We start from the raw sequence: 19,370 nt of genomic DNA, 5'->3' as shown, positions 1-19,370 counted from the left end.
TATATATATATATATATATGTATAAGAGAGATTCAAATTTCGAATCATCGAGTAAATGCCCCAGCAGTATCATGGGGATGCTGAAGAACATATATAATTTCAACATCTGATGCCCTTACCACCACATATTATGGCTGCACTAAATGACAAAGCTAGAAGCATTTTACATATGTATCTAAAATGCATTTCACAGGTCAGTAGTAGTCCTATAAACACGATGTGATAAATTAATATCCCTTTCATCTTCTCACAACAACATGACTGAATTAAGAGATCCATACCATTAATTAAGTTGGATGCAGAAACCTCCCCAGCAAACTCCCAAATGAGAAACTAGTCTTGAACAATCGAGATGACTCAGCGGTTTTCACATCGGCAGGCACTCTCTTCAAGTTAAGCCTCACAGTTTGGCCAATCTCTCGGCGTAGCGCCTCTATCATCTTCATCTCCAATGGATTTCCTGAAGCATCCTTTACATAGAACACATTCATGGCTTCCTCCCCAACTGTGGTTACATCAGCTCTTGTTACAGTAAGTCCTTGCTCTCTTAGAACTCTTGTCACATCAGATAACAATCCCACTCTATCCCTCCCACATATTTCTAAGCTGAATCCCTGCCAATAATATTTCACAGGTTGAAGAAATAATGAATGTTTCTGAAAGAAAGCCTATATTTTTTCCATGTCAGCACTGTTTAGGAAAGAATCTGGGTTGTATAGGATGATATTATGATATGATATATATAAAGGAGTCAAAATAATCCCCTGGCTATTATATAGGGCTATCTTAGTCCCGTACTTTATAAACGTGCCTAATTAGTCTTCAAACTAGCCCCAATTTATCTGAAAGTCTTTAATATGGATTATTTCGACAGTCTCAGAACCAAGTTAACATTCTTATAATGATGGGATTAGACGAAAATTGAGATGATCATTTTGACACTTTTCTCCTATGTATAACAATAAATTCCATCATTTAGAAATTTTGGTGTTATTAAATATGAATTCTATGTCATGATCTTGGTTTATCATTATTTTGTTAATGTTAAAATCAACCAAGAATTGATTAAGCCACATGCTCCCGATAGTTTGCATTTGTTTGATGTGTTGAGAACTATGGTTTTGATTAGTAACTTTTCGAAGATGTGAAATATTATAATTTGAATTGTACTGAAGAAAGCGTGATGGTGCTACATATGTTCGTCCTTCATGGTTTCATACGAGGAAACATATATATTGAAGTTGGCTATCACTTTTGAGTAATTATAACTTTTTTCATATCAAATAACACAGGACAACAAGACAAACACAATTGTGTTAAACAGAGCCTAGGTTTCACATAATTGCAATTACTATGTAAAAAAGTGCAAAGTGGTCCCTTATCATTTTGCAGTGCTACGTTAGTTTTAGGGTGTCTATAAAAATATCAATTTATTCTTGGGCTTTTAATGGGGTCTAAAATAGTTCTCGTTATTCTCAATGAGGATTATTTTAGGTCCTATTATATTAAAAGAGTCTAGGGACTAATTTAACATTTTTATATAATCTGATACTAAAATAATCTCATGTAAATAGTCAGAGGATTATTTTGACACTTCACTCCTCGTAAAGCAATGTTAAGAATAAATAAGATAAGCAATCTTGAATTAACATGCTTTTTAAAAACCGAGCGAATCGATTGTCTTCCATTCTAAGCATTTTGGAGATTGAAGTTTGATCCATAAACCATTACTTTATGAAATGAGAAGTACAAAATTGGATTTAAGATATATATATATCTTCTCTCTTATAATAGTAACTACTATGTCCCTAAAAAATGAAAATTTTACCACCTGTCATACTCTGCGTTGTATTATTTTCAAAAAGAATTTATTCAAAACAGACAAGCTTCTATTTTAAAATAGTAACGACTTGTCCCGCAAAAATGAAAAATTTACCTACCTCTGATACTCTGCGTAGTATTGCTGCTTCAAGGCACTTCACCACCATTTCTTTTTCCTCAGCCGTATCAAGGATGCAGCCATCTTTGTGACGAATGTATAGCTCCTACAGATTAAATTATTATCTAAAAAATGTGGTCTCAATTAAGCATTTTATGCATAAACTTATAATTCTTCATAATTGCAAGAGTTCATTAAACAATTCAATATGCTTGCACTTAAACGAAAACATGCCTTAGACGAGGCAATTATCATCAAACGTTTGAGCACATCACAATAAGATAATTTTGGGGGGTGAAAACAATAAAAAATCATTCTTTTGCGAATTTGAAGCAGCAATGAGAACATGATGACAAAAAGACGAAAAGCGATAATAAAATTAATCTTTACTTCTTTAATAATTTCTGATGAATGAAATGGAATAAATTTTTACTTGTGAACTTTAAAAATATTTAAAAGGAACATTTAAGTAATAAATTTTTGTAATGTCAACATTAAGAAGAGCTTTTTAGTATGAGCGAGACAATTGTTTCTTAATCTAAATACTAATTAAAGTTTTTATTTATTTATTTATTTATTTATTTATTTTGGTCTATTTGGTAATAAGCACACGGGACAGCTAAAAAGATATCACCAATAGCTATTCCTTGATTAAAAAAAACCTTTCCCCCCGCATTTAGGTCAGAGAGAAACTTTGAAATACCTCATTGTGGTCCAAAAACATATGCCTCCACACTGAAAATTGAAATTATTGATTAATGCAGAAATGAAAACTCAGCTCTTCCACCATCTAGAAAATAGTTTTAAGATATCATAATTTTCCTGAGAACGAAGAACCGCAATAAATCAGTTTTAAATGGAAGATAATTTCCAGATTCTTCCCTTAGCAACCAAATAGACCAAAACAAAAACTAGGGATCAATAATATATAACGTGGAAGAGAAACTGAATACAGCATGAAATACAGTGTAGAAGGAAAAACTAATACAAAGCATAGAAGTATGAATAGTGGAATCAGATTCACATGATAGATTTTCAAGATTGATGTATGTTATGTTTATTTGCACTATTCGCAATGCCTCTGTGTAAAGGGCCGTGAAGATATTTTGATAAAGGCATGTTAAGAAAATAAAGTAGTAATTGACCGAGTCTCACGAAACTCTGCCATGGATTAAACCACAAAAAAATTATATATAAAGAGAAAGTGTCAAAAGAATAGCCCCCTGACTCTTTGTAGGGGGTCATTTTAGTCCTAGAGTCTATATAATTGTTAACTTAGTCCCAAACACTTCTAATATGAGCTGAAATAATTCCTACAGAGGACGATTTCAGATTTAGTTTAGGGGGCATTTACTTATATAGCACACAATTCTTATGTCCTTACACATCTCACACCTAGACTTTACATATTTATACACATAAACACTCAAATCTTTAATATCACATAAAATATAAAACTATTATCACTTTTTAAAAAGTGAAATATATCTTTTCATGCATAGGGTTAAAACACCAAAATGCTATACATAAATATGTAAGTTTACGTGTGAGATATGTAAATATATAAGAAGTATGTGCTACGTGTGTAAATTTCCCTTAATTTAATGAGTATGGGCATTGATGTAACACTTTTATAGGCTTTGGGACTAAAATAATCCCATATAAACAGTTGAGGGACTATTTTGGCAGTTTACTCTCCTATATATATATATATATATATTGTCAGTATATACTGAGCTTGATTGTTGCTTTGTCTTTGTAGGCAACCCGCAGTAGCAAAAGTGTTCTTCCATGTTTCTTCTCCTTCCCTACTCTTCTTGAAAATAAAATAACTCATGACCTCATATTCGAACAATTTTCTAAAAGCTTCGTCCAATCATGACAAAAATGTTTACAACATGAAACAGAATCCGTAGCAGGTATTAACGAATGAAAATTATTTGAATTTGTAAAGAAGCATGTACCTGCATTGCGTATAGGCCATCAGATGAAACTGAGGCATGAAAAACAACAAGTTGCATGTCTGTCAGAGTGCAAACAATGTCAAATAACAATTTTGACCTATCCTTGCACCGTACATTCACCACGGAATACCCTTTATCCTCACAACGATCAATTGTAATCACTGGTTTCATAGTTTTCACAGATTTCTCCTCTTCTTTGCCATCACTTTCATAATCTTTATTAGCAAACATTAATTGGTGGAGACGACGACCCAAATGAATGGAGCTCATACTGAAAGTAGTGCGGGCTCCTCGATCATCGTCTCCGCGTGCACGGAGCAAATTCTTAAGCTGCTCCTCCATCTTCGACAAATGTTTAAGATCATTCACAGCTTGCGACGTAGCCTCGTCGTTGATGTAAAAAACACAAGCAACTCTCATGTTATGAGTCCAGACCTCAGCAGCTAGGACATTACAGTGAAGATTCGCAAGCACGGCGAAGATTTCAGAAAGGAGGCCCGGCCGATCGGTGCCAATGAACTCAATGGTGTTATAATCACCAATAGAGTGTGTCCCCGCTGTACCAAGAATAATGCCCTCTGGGCCTAGAGCCTGGAAACAATTTATTAGAAGAGAAGAACGATGGCTTAGTCGATTAGGAGAATACCAAGTTATAGAGAACTGAGGTGGTGTGTGGTAAAAGCTTTAAAATTTTGTAAATCCGGATTTATCAAATATTGTCAACTTCATGATTTAGTAAATCCGGGATTGAACACAACTTAACGACTATTTAAAATTTAACCTTTTTTCTGTCTGGTAGATTTAAATTAAAAATTATATCTCACTTAAATCTGTTAACAGACAACCTCTTGTGGATTAAGACTTTAGAAAAGTAAAAGAAATAGAACATTGTTTTCTGTTCTAACAATTATGAAATCCCCAAAATTATTAGTGTGAATGGTAACATCCCTTTTTTGCTAGACTTATATTTGGCTAGTGTTCTCCAAGGTAAATTCCTTTGATTAATGCATCCTTAACATAGCTAAGTTTACGACATGCTTTTACAAGATGTTTTCTAATATCAAAATAACAAAATGAAACAGCTGGTAATATTCTTTAAAGTTAATGAAACTTCCATTTTTAATATGAAATCGTGGCATCATGTTTTTTGCAATGGTTGCTCTTCAATTGTTCCAAATTTAGAATTTGGTTTCCTGTGCCAAAAATCAAAGTTATCAGGCTGTTTCTTAGTCACTGGTAATTTAGATAAGCCATTCACAATGTTCTGTTTTGGTTACATACTAAGCAGGGTAAGAATTTGTGAATGTGCAAAGGAGTCTAGTATAATCATTGCATGAAAATAATAAAAAAAGGAGCATTTCCAAAGATACCACCTAATTCCTGTGTACAATATTAACACAAACATTACTTTTTACTTTTATACCACCCAAATCTTTCATATCACAGACAAAATCACTATTTTAACATTTTAAAAGTGAAAAATACCATTTCATGCATAGGTAATGCATCATATATGCAAAAATTGAAGTTTCGATGTTAGATATATAAATACATAGGAATTGAGTGGCTATGTAAATCTTCCTAAAAATAAGATACATTTTGTGGAGACTTAAATGGAGACAATATCAAAATCCCATGTCATGCCATATCGACTAATTTTTAAATTATAACTAGATCCATAGTTTCTAACACATCAAATTGTCTATTATCTCTCATCTGACATGGATATGAAGCCAGGAGTCAACATGACCAATTACCTTTCTTATTATAATAAAAGAATGGACCAATCGTGTTATTTTTGTTATCACAGTAACGTGGCATGGAAGAGTTAATTTCAGTTTTATTTTTTACGCATTTTTTTTTCTTTTAACTTTTAGATGCTCAGATTGCCTAATTGATATATAATAACCGTTGCATTGCTCTCATATTGTTTTGGTACTACATGAGCTTTATGTCTCACATAATATAAGGTCCGCCTGAAGGCTCGCCTCGTCTTAGTTTTGGTCAGACATGCAATTAAGTCTAAGGTATTCCTTGAGATAAGTAAAAAACTCTAATAAACATTTCTCACTTGCCCATACAATATATAACTGATAATGTAATTGAAGTTGTTCTTATCAACATAGTGGTTATTTAAGAATCTAATAAATATTCATATTATTTAATTTGGTTAAATAAGAGGAAGGTGATTAAGATTTAAGATTAGTAAGAATGAGAGAACATATGCATAATTGAGGATGGGATGATGAAGAAAATAAATCATTATACTGATGATTCTAATAAAAGCTTATTAAGAGATAAAGGTGTTGATGACTTTTAAATTTAAAAATTCTAATCATGATCGTTGTTTATATTCTTATTTTGAAGGATTAAAGTGAGTGCAAGAGAGACTAATTGTATCGAATTTATTTTGAATTATTACATTATTATGTTTGCCTCAATCTTTGAAAGAAGGGTAAATGAAGACATAATTAATGAAAAAATAAAAATGTACAATTTAACTCACATCAAATTTTACATTACGTAAGAGATAATTCCTCTCCTACCCTTTTAGAAATGAATTTTAGTTTTAACTGAATCACAAAATAGGAAGTACAACTCATGCCATTGTTATCAATAATTATTTATCTTCTAAATATTCTGATTTCAGAGAAAGGGATAGAAAAAAATTAGAAGAAAATGAAAGAGAATAATTTTTTAATTCATATTCTATAGTAATAACATACATAAATCAAAATGGAAAAACTACTATTCTCTTTGCTAATTGGTTTATTAAAGAATAAATAAAAAATATAAAACTTAATTTGATAATTAGAACATGGAAATTAATCAAGAAGAAAGAGTTAGTTCTATTTATCCTTCTACAAAATCAAGTATTAATATAATCAATGAAAATTTATAACTAATTGTCTACAAAAAAAATAAAAATTGAAACTCAAGCATTAAAAGAATTCATTATAATTACTAAACAATTAAATTTCTCTAATAGCATGTTTCAAATTATCTCAGATCATCTTAATCAACTATAAAATAAAATCTATCAAATACAACAATTGATTAAAAAATTGACAAAATATGAAATCCCTAATTTAAAAAAACATATAAAAGAAACAAATTCTATTATTAAACTTATTATTATAAAAAATCTAGCTATTCAACCAAATCCTTTGTTCAGTTATAATTTTGGTCCAGGTAAACAGGATTTTTAAAATTAATAAAAAAATTTTAATCTGCACATATATTAGCCTTAGATGATATATCTTCCTCTAAAAATTTGAAAAAATCAATCTAACTAAACGAATTAGAAGATCCTAAAATTTATTTTAGAACTTTTCAAATTGAACTATCTTTAGAAATTAATAAATTAAAATACCCAATAAATTCATTACATCATTATTATTATAATCAACATATTCCAATGAATACACTCCACGAAGAAGAAGCTTCTAAATACCATCATAAATATAATGTCTCTCAAGTATATGAATAAAATTTGATGGATTCTCTGAATAACAAATTAGAGAAACCATCCATAGAATGTTAATGTATGCTATATCAACATAGTCTAGACAAAATACTGCTCCTAAGGTAGCTAGAATGATTATTTGTGCTTTACCAGAATCCCTAAAGAATAGTGGGATAATTTTATGATAGAAGAGCAAAAACAAGATTTTTTAGGTGAAACAAAATAAAAAATGTCACTCTCTTGAATGCTGAAATTGTTTATCATTTAGTTATTAATATCTTAAAACATTTTATTGAAACATATGAAGACAAAGAAGAATAAATTAGATGATTATTGCAAAAATTAAGATTTTCTACACTGACACATTTAAGTGGTATAAAGATGTATTCCTTGGCAGGGTAATGAATTTACCTGAAACTAATCATAATTATTGTAAACAAAAATTCATAGGACTTCATAATTTATATGTAGAAAGTGTTAAGAAAACTCTCATAAATCAAGACACGTGCCATCATTTATGAACATTTTACTTATAGAAAAATCATTAATGTTTGTATTCAAACTGAACTTGAATTATGTTTTGAATTATGTTCTGATAGTAATCTAAATAAACAACTTAAAAAAGAAAGTAGTTTAGAAAAAAATAATTAGGAGAATTTTGTAAATAAATTCTGTGAAGAATACCCTTTTAAAGAAAATCATAAACAATTAATAAAAGAAAAAAAAACAAAAAACCTACATCATAATAAACAATTTAAAAGTCATAAAATTTTTTTTGAAAGCACTTCTACAGTAGATACTCCTTCAAGTAATATTAAAAAAAAAGAAACGTACAGACAAACACATTAATTGTTGTTGATGTGAAAAATTAGTGTATTATTCTAATAAATAAAAATCAAGAAAAAGGTTAAATAAATTACAAATTGATGAATGTTTAAAACAAACTTTAATTAAAGTATTATTAAGCTTCTCTGAATCAGAAAATTCAAACATAAAAAAAAAATTATGCCTCTTCTAACTCTGATAATGAAGACCATCTTGTTGTAATAAATTTAGTGATAAATAATTATTAAAAATCTATTATTGAGATGTTTGGTTTATTCATTTTATCAGATGAACAAAACAATCAATTAATCAAAATGTTATCTATTACTTTTGATTCTAAAACTAGAGAAAAAAAATTGAATATATTAAATGAAAAGAAACAAAAACCTGCTTTAGATGAATTCACAATCTTTAGCATGAAAAATGCATATATTCATATGTCTGAAAAATATACCTCATCTCAAACAAATTTATCATGTTTAAAATATAAAATTAATAATCTTAAATAAGACATTCTTAAAATAAAAATATTGCAACAAGAAATGGCTTTAATAACTCTTGAAATTAATAATGATGAAATTGAAGCAGAATCGTCTCCAGAAACAAATAAAATAAATTTACTTAATAATAGTGAAATGTTAAACTCTCCACAAAAAGCTATCATGCAAAAATAGTTTATAATAATAAAACAGATTATTAATCAAGAGTATATAATTTTCTCTTACTGCTTTAGTTGATTTGGAAGCTCATACGAATTATATTCAAGGAGGCATTGTCCCATCTAAATATTTTGAAAAAACTACTCAAAAATTTACTTCAGCTAATGTTAATAGGATGCACCCATTCGCAAAGACGGATATTATATTCTTACACACTTCTTATTAGTTAAAAAATTGCCTCAACATATAATTTTAAAAATGTCATTCTTAAACCAAATAATGTAATAAAAACTAATTCATGAGTAATTATTTTTGAAATTTTTTTAATATCAATAAAATATCAAGTTATTACAAATTTGAAATAAATAATTATCAATAAACTTAATAGATTTAAATAAAAAGCATTTTATAGTAATTTCTTACAAGAAAAAAATAATATTAAAAAATAAATGAACTACTTAAAGTAAAAAAAAAATTGTGACCAAATAAAAAATTTTTAAAAGAATTACCAAAAAAAGGTGGTGATAATCCTATAACTATTTGGGAACAAAAATTCCATTACGTTGAATTACCCAATGAATATAATTTTAATGAAAAAATTATTCAAAATTATATTAATCTTTGCATAAATGTAATAACTGAATTATTAAATAAAAAGATTATCAGAAAATCTTATTTTCCTTAGAGTTGTACAACATTTTATGTAGAAAATGTCATATAAAAAGAAAGAGAAAAACCAAGATTATTAATTATAAACCACTTAATAAAATACTTAAAAGGATTAGATATCCAATCCCAAAAAAAAAAAATTATTAAATCGCTTAAATAACACAATTTTATTTTTTAAATTTGATCTTAAATCTGATTACTTACAAATTCAAACAAAATAGTAAGATTAGCATAAAACTGTTTTTATTGTTCTATTCAAACATTATGAATAAAATTTTATGTAATTTAGACTTAAAAATACACCCTTTGAATTCCAAGTTATTATGAATGATATTTTGAATCCTCATTCTGAATTTATTCTCAATTTTCTCCGACACTATTAAAAAACATATTAAACATCTTAATACTTCTAAATGACTTGACAAAAAAATGGATTGGTTATTTCATCACCTAAAATTAAAATATTTCAAACTGAAATTAGAATCTTAGGAGAAAATATTTCTAATTCTTCTATAGTCTCTATTAGTATTAAAGTTACAGATAAATTTTCCGACATAATTAGTGATAAAAAATAACTTCAGCGATTTTTATGAATTTTGGCATATGTTGCTGATTTTTATAAAAATCTTGCTTGAGCGTAGAACCTCCTTTTGATATAATTAAGAAAAATCCCCCAACTTGGTCTCATATTCATACTGATGCAATTCAAAACATTAAAGCTAAAGTTAAAAATCCACCTTTTTTGTAACTGATGCGTTGAATCTAGGATATGGTAGAATCTTCAAGCAAAAATTAATGTCCTCTTCCAAAGAACTCGTTAGATTCACTTAACTCAATCAAAACACTCTACTATCCAATTAGAAATGTTTGCTATAACTAAATCCATTTCAAAATTTTAAGATGATTCATTAAATATTAAATTTTTCTTACACATGATTGCAGTGCTACAAAATTTATTTTTCTTTAAAATGTTAAAAATTTTACCTCCAAACAAATGTTTGCATCACGACATACCCAACTACCTATTTTCGACTTTGATATTAAATATATTAAAGGAAAGACTAACTCCCTCCCTGATTTCTTACTCACTAATTTTGCAGAGATTCTCAAGGGTGGATCACCCAAAGGAAAACAATCTCATGATTCTTCCTAATCGAGGGGAAAGAGGTCGTGGCAGCAATCTTCCCCGCATGAATCTTACTAAATATCTTAATAGTTATCACAACACTCCCTTTCAATCTTCTTCATTAACTGATCCAAAATCATATTTTCAAATCTTACTCTGAAATCTTGAATTTAATAATTTACACTAAAATCGTTGTCTCTCATATTTTAAATCTTAATGATGATGATTACCATTGTGCCTCACCATGGACAATCTTTGAAAGATATCTTGGTACTAATCCATTACCTCCAGAACTTTTTTTGATCTAAATATCTATGAAGCTATTTTTCTCTCCCTCAAATGTGTTGAAATCCGACATAATTAATGCAGAAAAAAAAAACATTACTTATTATAAAGCCACAAGCCATATGATAATTAATCACAAAAAATAAGGGCTTAATCCACATTAAACTAAAACTATCGAATATGAAAATCCACAATCCCAATTTAAACGAACCATTTACTTTAATTATTAAATTTATATTGAAGCAATGTCAAAGCTTTTCTTGTCATTAATCCCTAAATAAAAAAATTCCTTAATGTTTGTAATGATGTTAAGAATCCTATCCAACGATATTCTTCATTGGTTTTATATATGGTGGGATGATTGTGGAGCAATAACTCAAATCATACTATCACTAATCAAAGCTACATATTCACACTGGGTTAAATCTTCTTATATTTCAAAAATTCCTGTAGATATTTTAATAGATGTTTAATCTTATTTATATTTTTTAAGTTCATGTCAAATTCCATGAATTTGATCATGGAACCTTGATATCCAAAATGACACTTTGAATCATAAATGTTTATAGAAATTATATAGTGAAGTAGTGAACAACAATTAAAATCAAATAAAATGTTTATTTTATCAAAAAAGTAATCCAAGCCAATAAATCAAATTTGCCAAAAAATCAAGTTGAAGGTCTTTCGTTTAAAAATCTTAATCAACAATTAAGAGGAAAATTTTCTAATTAATCCACCCAAAAAATTAAAGAGAAATTACAACATTAGCTTGTGAATTATTTAAATACCGCATGCATGAAGATGACAACATCAATGAATAATAATGATGTAACACGAAAAATGAGAAAATTTATAGATGATACTCATTCAAAAAAAGAATATCAATCCCATTGACAAAAGTTTGTAGTGGCTCCCATCATGATCCAACATTATCAATAAATAAAATCAAAAGAAAATATTTGCAAATAAAAAACAAATCTGAAGTAAATCGTCAGCTCAAAAGATCCACCCACTATCATTTTTACCAGCACCCGTGACTTTACTTTATTGTAACCTTATATGTTATTACATTCTATTTAAGAAGTTTGGTGTTCGTTGGTTTGAGTGAAGTCTTTATAAAGAAGTATTATTATGTAACCGGTGTGCAAGTTTGGAAGGTCCAGTTTTTAGAATAAAAAACTATTAACTGTGCTTGGTGGAAACCTTTTCCTACAGTCTGTAAGTTATTATTTTTACTAATAAATCTTTATTTACTACAAAAAATTATTTTTTTTCTATAGTTTTTATTTAGCACTTAACTTTTCATATATCCTGGAACAAATTGGTATTAGTGTCATGTTACGCTAAAAATTGTATAACTCATATATGTAGAAGTAAAATAAATTTAGAAAAGCATGGATATTTAAGTTAATCCTATACTGGAATTCGGATTAAGTTCTTTCGACATCTATAAATCCTTGATTGTAAATAATAAGAAGGTTAATTACTTTATCATTATAATACTGTAGGAAAAGGTTTCCACCAAACACAGTTATAGTTTTTTTTGCACCAGAAACTAGACCTTTTAAACTTGCACACCGATTACATAATAATACTCTTTTATATAAACTCCATTTAAAAGAATAGACACTAAACTTCTTAAATAAAATAGAATAATCGATAAGGTTTCAAAAAAGTAAAGTCACGGGTGCTGGTAAAAGAAGATAGTAGATCTTTTGAGTTGGTGATTTATTTTAGATCAACTTTTGATTCACAAATATTCTCTTCTGATTTCATTTATTGATAATGTTGGATCATGGTTGGGGCCACCACTGACTTTTGTCGACCGGATTGAGATTTTTTTTCTTAATGAGCGTCATTTGTAAATTTTTTCAATTTGCAAGTACATCGTTACTAGACATTGTTGTCTTGTCATCTTCATGGATGCAATATTCTTAAAATAATTCGACAAACTGATGTTGTAATGTTTATTTAATTTTCTCGGAAGATTCTGTAAGAGATTTTCTTCTCAAATAATGATAAAGATTTTTAAACGAAAAATCTTCTTTAGCTTAAATTACTTTATTTTTTGAAAGAACTTTTTTTTCGATTATAATTATTATTAGCTATTCCACTGCATAATTTCTATATAAACATTTACAATTAAAAGCGTTGTTTTGAATTTTGAGGCTCTATGACCAAATCCATCGAATTTGACATTAAGTAAAAAAAAAAAAATCGAATTGACCATTTATTAAAATATCTGTTGGAATTTTTGAAATGTAACGAGAAGATTCAATCAAATGAGAATATTAAGCTTTCATTGAAGATGGTAGGGTTTGAGTTACAGTTTCATAATTATCCCGCCATTGATAAAACACATGAGAAATACCATTGGATAGATTTTCAACATAATTACAAATATCTAAAAAAATTTTCTTTGAGGATTAATGACGAGAAAAGTTTTGTGCATGGTTTCAAAAATAAATCTAATACTTAAAGGAAATTATTCATTTAAATCGACATTTTGGATTTTCATATTGAATAATTTTAATATGATATGGAGTATGCCCTCAATCTTTGTAATTAATTATCTTATGTCTTGTGGTTTTAATGTAAGCAATAGATTTGTTATCTTTATTATAACTATGTTGGATTTCAACACATTGAGAAACAAGAATAACTTTATACATATTTTGATAAAAAAAATACTCTTAGAGAATGGATTAGTACCAAGATATGTTTCAAGCAATGCTGGTGAGATAAGATAATAATTATCACCATTAAGATTTATAATATAAGATACAATGATTTTAGCTTGAATTAAGTATTCAGATTCTGACTCTAAGATTTCAGAATAAAATCTAAGAGGTGATTTTGGATAAATAGAGGAAGAAGGTTGGGAGGGAGAGTTATGATCACCACAAATATATTTAGTAAGATTTATGTGAGGAGGATTGATGTCGCGACCACTTCCCTTTCCCCTTGAAAAAAAGTCACCTTGATTAGAAGGGGCATGAGATTCTGCTCCTTTAAGGTGGTCCTCTTTTGAGAATCTCTACAAAAATTCACGAGTAAAAAAAATCAGGGAGGGACTTAGTCTCTCCCTTAATATATTTAATAATAGAGTTTAAAACAGATGATTGGGCTTGTCATGATGCAAATATTTGTTTGGAGGTAAAATTTTTAACATCTTAAAGAATAATAAATCTTGTGGTACTATAATCCATGCATAAGAGGAATTTAATATTTAATGAATTATTTTAAGATTTCAAAATAAGTTTAACTATAACAAATATTTCTAATTTGACAGTAGAGTATTTTGATTGAGTTAAGTTGTATCGTCTTGAGGTGAATCTGACAAGTTATTCCTTGGAGGAAGGTGTTAATTTTTGCTTTAAGATTCCATCGTATCCTAGATTTGATGCATCATTTTCAACAATTTTAAAACTATATGGATGAGTTAGATGAATATAAGGTTGATTTTTAAGTTTAGCTTTAATTTCTTTTAACTGCATCAACATGAATATGAGATCAAGTTGAGAGATTTTTTTAAATCTATGAAAAGACGTGCAACATCTAAAGCAAAGATTTTTATAAAAATCAGCAACATAATTTGAAACTCCTAAAAATCGTTAAAGTTTTTTTTTTATCACCAATTATGTCAGAAAATTTATCAGCAAATTTGATACTACGATTAATAGTGACTATAAAAGAGTTTGAAATAATGTCATAAAAATCTATTTTCAGTTAGAAATATTTTAATTTTAAGTGCTAAAATAGCCAATATATTTTTTCTTAGCAAGCCATTTAAAAGTACTACGATGTTTAATATATTTTTCAATTGTCTCGGAGTAAATTAAAATACCGTCAATATAAACAATAAAAAATTAAGAGTAAAGATTAAAAATATCATTCATAATTTTTTGAAATTCATGCAGTGCATTTTTAAGTTCAAATGACATTATATTACATTCATAATGTTCAAATGAAATAGTAAAAGTAGTTTTATACTAATTTTTCTCTTTTACTTGAATTTCACAGTAACCATATTTAAGATCAAATTCAGAAAAGGTAATTGTGTTATTTAAATGATTTAATAAATCTATTTTATTTGGAATTGAATATTCAATCAATTTAAGTACTTCATTAAGAGATTTATAATCAATAATGAGTCTCGATTTTCCATTTTATTTTTCTACAACTTTCTCTACATAAAATACTACACAACTTCAAAGAGAATAAGATTTTCTGATAATATATTTATTTTATTTTTGCAAAGATTAAGATAATACTGATTCATTTGACATGACCTAACTTTAGTTGGAATGTCTTTTTCATTAAAGTCATCTCTTAAGGTAATTCAACACAATGAATTTTTGTCCCCAAAAAATTATAGAATAATCACAAAAGATTTTATTTTATAATTCTTTTAAAATTTTTATTATTTGGTCAATTTTTTTTTTACTTTGAAATTATTCATTTGTTATTTTAATATTAATTTCTTCTTATAAAGAACTAATACGAAAAAATTTTTCTTTAATTTTACTAATTTCATTAAAAGTTATTTCTTTGGAATTTGTAATAAATTGATATTTTATTGATGTAAGAAATTTTTCATAAATAATTCACTATGAAGTAGTATTTATTTTAGCATTATTTGATTTAAGAATTTTATTCCTAAAATTATTTATTGAGACAATTTTTAACTAATAAGAAGAGCATAATAATACAATGTTCAACTCTGCAAACAGGTGTATTAGAAAATTTATATTCATTTTTTATCATATTACCACTAATTGAAGTAAGTCTTTGAGTAGTTCTTTTTAAATAATTAGAAGGGACAATACATTCTTAAATACAATTTCTATCAACTCTTGAATCGACTAAAGCAGGAAGAGAGTGAAATGTATATTCTTGATTAATAATTATTTTTATTGATATAAATCATTTTTGCATGATAGCTTTTTGTAGAGAATTTAACATTTTAATATTATTAAATAAATCTATTTCATTTGCTTCTGGAGATGATTCCTTCTTCTATTTTGATCATTAGTAATTTTAGGAGTTGTTAATTCATAATTCATTTTTTGTAGTGATATTATTACTTTAATATCTTTTTTGAGATTATTAATTTTATTTTTTAAATATAAAATATTTGCTTGAGAGGACATATTTTTCAGATATACAATTATATAAATCTTTCATGCTACAAATTGGACATTCCTCCAAACTACAATTTTGTTTCTTTTCGGTTAATATATCAAAAAAAAAATTTCTTACATTTTAGAATTAGAAACCTTAGACAACATTTTTATTAATAAATCCTTTTGCTCATCTAATAAATGAATAAACTAGAAATTTCAATATTAGATTTATAATAATTATTATCACTACATTTATTACAACAAAATGATTCGTCATTGTCAGAGCAAAAAGATGTATAATCTTATTCGTTGCTTCAGAGGAACTTAATAATGCTTTCATTAAAGTTTGTTTAAAACATTCAACTTATAATTTATTTAACTTTTTTCTTAATGGATGTTTATTAGAATAATGGCCAAATTTTTCACATAAAAAAAACTTAATGTCTTTATTGTTACGTTTCTTTTTCTTTTCAATATTTCTTGAACGAATATCTCCTGGCGAAGTTTTTTCAAAATTATTTTTATGACATTTAGATAGTTTTTCATAATGCTGGTTGTTGTTACATTTTCTTTCTTTTATTAATTGTTTATGATTTTCTTTATAAGGAGATTCTTCACAAGCAAATTGTTTATAAAATTCTCCTAATTGTTGCTTTCTAAAATTCTCTCTTTTAAGTTATTTATTTAGTTTAATATTAGAACATATTCAAGTATAATTTAAATACAGACATTAAAGATTTCTCTATAAGATGTTAATAAATAATAGTATCTCTTGATTTATAAGAGTTTTCCAAACTTTTTTTTGCTAATAAATTAGGAAGTCATAAATTTTTGTTTCCAATAATTATGATTAGCTTCAGATAAATTTATTACTCTACCAAGGAATACATTTTTATACCACCTACAATATGCAAGAGTGGGACATCTTAATTTTTTGTGATAATGATGTAATTTGTTCTCATCTATCTTCATAGATTGCAGTAAAATGTTCTAAGATATTAATAACTGATTGATAAACATCTTCATTATTTGCGAGAGTAGTACTTCTAATTTTATTTCACTTAAGTGATTTTGTTTTTGCTCTTCTGCTATAAAATTATCCTATATCTTTTTAAGATTATGGTAAAATCAAAAGTGATCATTCTGGCTACTTTAAGAGCAATATTTTGCTTAAATTGTTGTGTTGTAGTATATATTAATATTCTATATACGATTTATCTGATTTGTAGATTAAATAAACCATCAATATTTCATTTATATACTTTAGAAACGTCATAATGATGCTGGTATTTAAAAGCTTCTTCTTGGTAGAATATATTCATAAGAGTGGGTCAATTTTAATAATAATGATTTAATGGTTTTCTTGTATAATTTGGTTTACTAATTTCTAAAGATGATTGAATTAAAGAGTATTAAAAGAATTTTTAAGATCTTCTAATTGATTTTCTGAAATTGATTTTTTAAATTTTTTGGAGGATATTTCATCTAAAAGGTTATTATAAGTGCAGATTTAAATTTTGTACTAATTTTTCAAGATTTTGTTTACAGTTAGCATCAATTTTTGATGTCACGAGTGTAGGGTGTCCGCTCGAGCGCTAACGTTGTTTGATGCACGTGTTGACTCTTGTAGTGCGAGACATACACTTCAGACCCACCGGCACGTGTTGAGGGGCACTTAGCCAGGGTCACTCTACTAGACTTTGATTTTCGCTTAAGCGAAGACCGGTCGGCATTTGACACGTCGGAAGACTTCAATCAGGGCGAAAAATATTATTCGTCGCGCCGAGCGAAATTGGCTCGAATTGACCCAATCTCTAGTTAGCCCATTCAGATAAGCCCGAACGATGAAACGGACCGCACGATCACGTCCGAAACGTCGATTTTACTTAGAGATGACATTTAGGGTCTGTTTGGGGCATTTGCAGCTTATCCAGCTTCTACTGATAAACAACTTATCCTGATAATCTGCCGATGATCGGCTGATCAGGATAAGCTGTCTGGCTGTTTGGTTGGCGCTTATGGAAAACAGCTGATTCTGAAAAATTGACCATTCTGCCCCTGTTCTGTAAGCAGTTTAGCTGTTTGGTTGGTACGTTTTGTAAACAGTTTTTTGGAAATTTTTTTTTAATTAAATGAATAATCTGTGGAGCAGTTATCATGGCGACTATGCTAAGAGATGGTCTTTCTAAATGCTGAAGTTTACTCACCATATGTTGAGCTGAGCTGATTCCTATTATGGTTTTCCATCTTGCCTGTAAAGTAGAACTTGAACTTTCACCCTTGTTGCTTTTAATTCCTTAACGTAGCCCCTCTTGAATGATCATGTAGAGCTTACAATAAGTTTTAGGGGCATTTACATACCTACCACTTAATTTCTAATGATCATGTAAAACTTTAATAGGTGCATTGAAAACTACTTGTCTAAATAATGCCCAACTTTGATTCAAACGGAGAGCTTTATGAAATTTCTGCCACAACTTTGATTCAAATAAAGTTTACGAATGAATCTATAAAGTGAAATTAGGTAGCTTTTCTTCATAAAACAACAAAGGTAGCAAATACTGACATTGAAGTGTTTACAACAGATGAAAGCAGAACGGATCCATATTGTAATTTCTAGTGCTCGTAGGCAAAGCTATTTGTTCTCTCAGAATATATTTACAGAGAAGCTGAAATCAATGTTCAAATATTTATAATAACAAAGTTGATGTTATATCAAGTAACAATAATCCAAAAAATAATCATAAATCCAATACGATCTGACACTTATGCTTAGGAACTGCTCTAAATTAACTAAAATATGCATGTTGGATGCAATCAAATATATATATGAATGTCACACAAAAAAAAAATCTATTTGCATGAAATATCAAGAGTACGGATATGGGAGAACTGCATCAACAAAGGGGGATGACTACAGCTTTGGTGTTCTTGCCCTTGAAATGGTCATAAGGAAGAGACCTACTGATGATATATTCACAGAAGGATTAATTCTGCCGAAATGGGTTAGAAACCATTTACCTACTCAGCAAGAATATCAAAGAAGCATTCACGGGAGAAACCATTTACCTACTCTGCCGAAATGAATCTATTCTGCCGAACGACTGCGATCCGGCGGAGACGAGAGGGAGAAGCAATGTTACGGGAGCAAGAGGCCAAGCCCCGCTGGATCCGGCGTCGAATGACAATGTTACGGGAGCAAGAGGCCAAGCCCCGCTGGATCCGGCGTCGAATGACAATGTTACGGGAGCAAGAGGCCAAGCTTTCGATCCAGCGTCGAATGGCAATGTTACGGGAGCAAGAGGCCAAGC

General features: G+C 28.5%; 1 protein-coding gene across 5 annotated transcripts in view; it reads right to left on the bottom strand.

Moving 5' to 3' along the window:
* Positions 1-61: 61 nt before the first annotated feature.
* The window catches only part of LOC110029870 (ACT domain-containing protein ACR3), a 47,829-nt gene continuing 28,520 nt past the window's right edge, over positions 62-19,370 (bottom strand). For all 5 annotated transcript variants that reach the window (XM_020732349.1, XM_020732352.1, XM_020732350.1 and 2 more), the window contains 3 exons: positions 3,904-4,494; positions 1,941-2,045; positions 62-614 (listed from right to left, as the gene is read on the bottom strand). In XM_020732349.1, coding sequence (XP_020588008.1) covers positions 288-614; positions 1,941-2,045; positions 3,904-4,494 — 1,023 coding nt within the window. In that variant the 3' untranslated portion in view covers positions 62-287. The remainder of the gene's footprint in view (positions 615-1,940; positions 2,046-3,903; positions 4,495-19,370) is intronic.

The sequence above is a fragment of the Phalaenopsis equestris genome, unplaced genomic scaffold (assembly GCF_001263595.1).
Source record: "Phalaenopsis equestris unplaced genomic scaffold, ASM126359v1 Scaffold000609, whole genome shotgun sequence".
In the NCBI taxonomy this organism is placed as follows: domain Eukaryota; kingdom Viridiplantae; phylum Streptophyta; class Magnoliopsida; order Asparagales; family Orchidaceae; genus Phalaenopsis; species Phalaenopsis equestris.
Note: the sequence above shows the minus strand (reverse complement) of the source record. Positions and strands in the feature narration are given on the sequence as shown.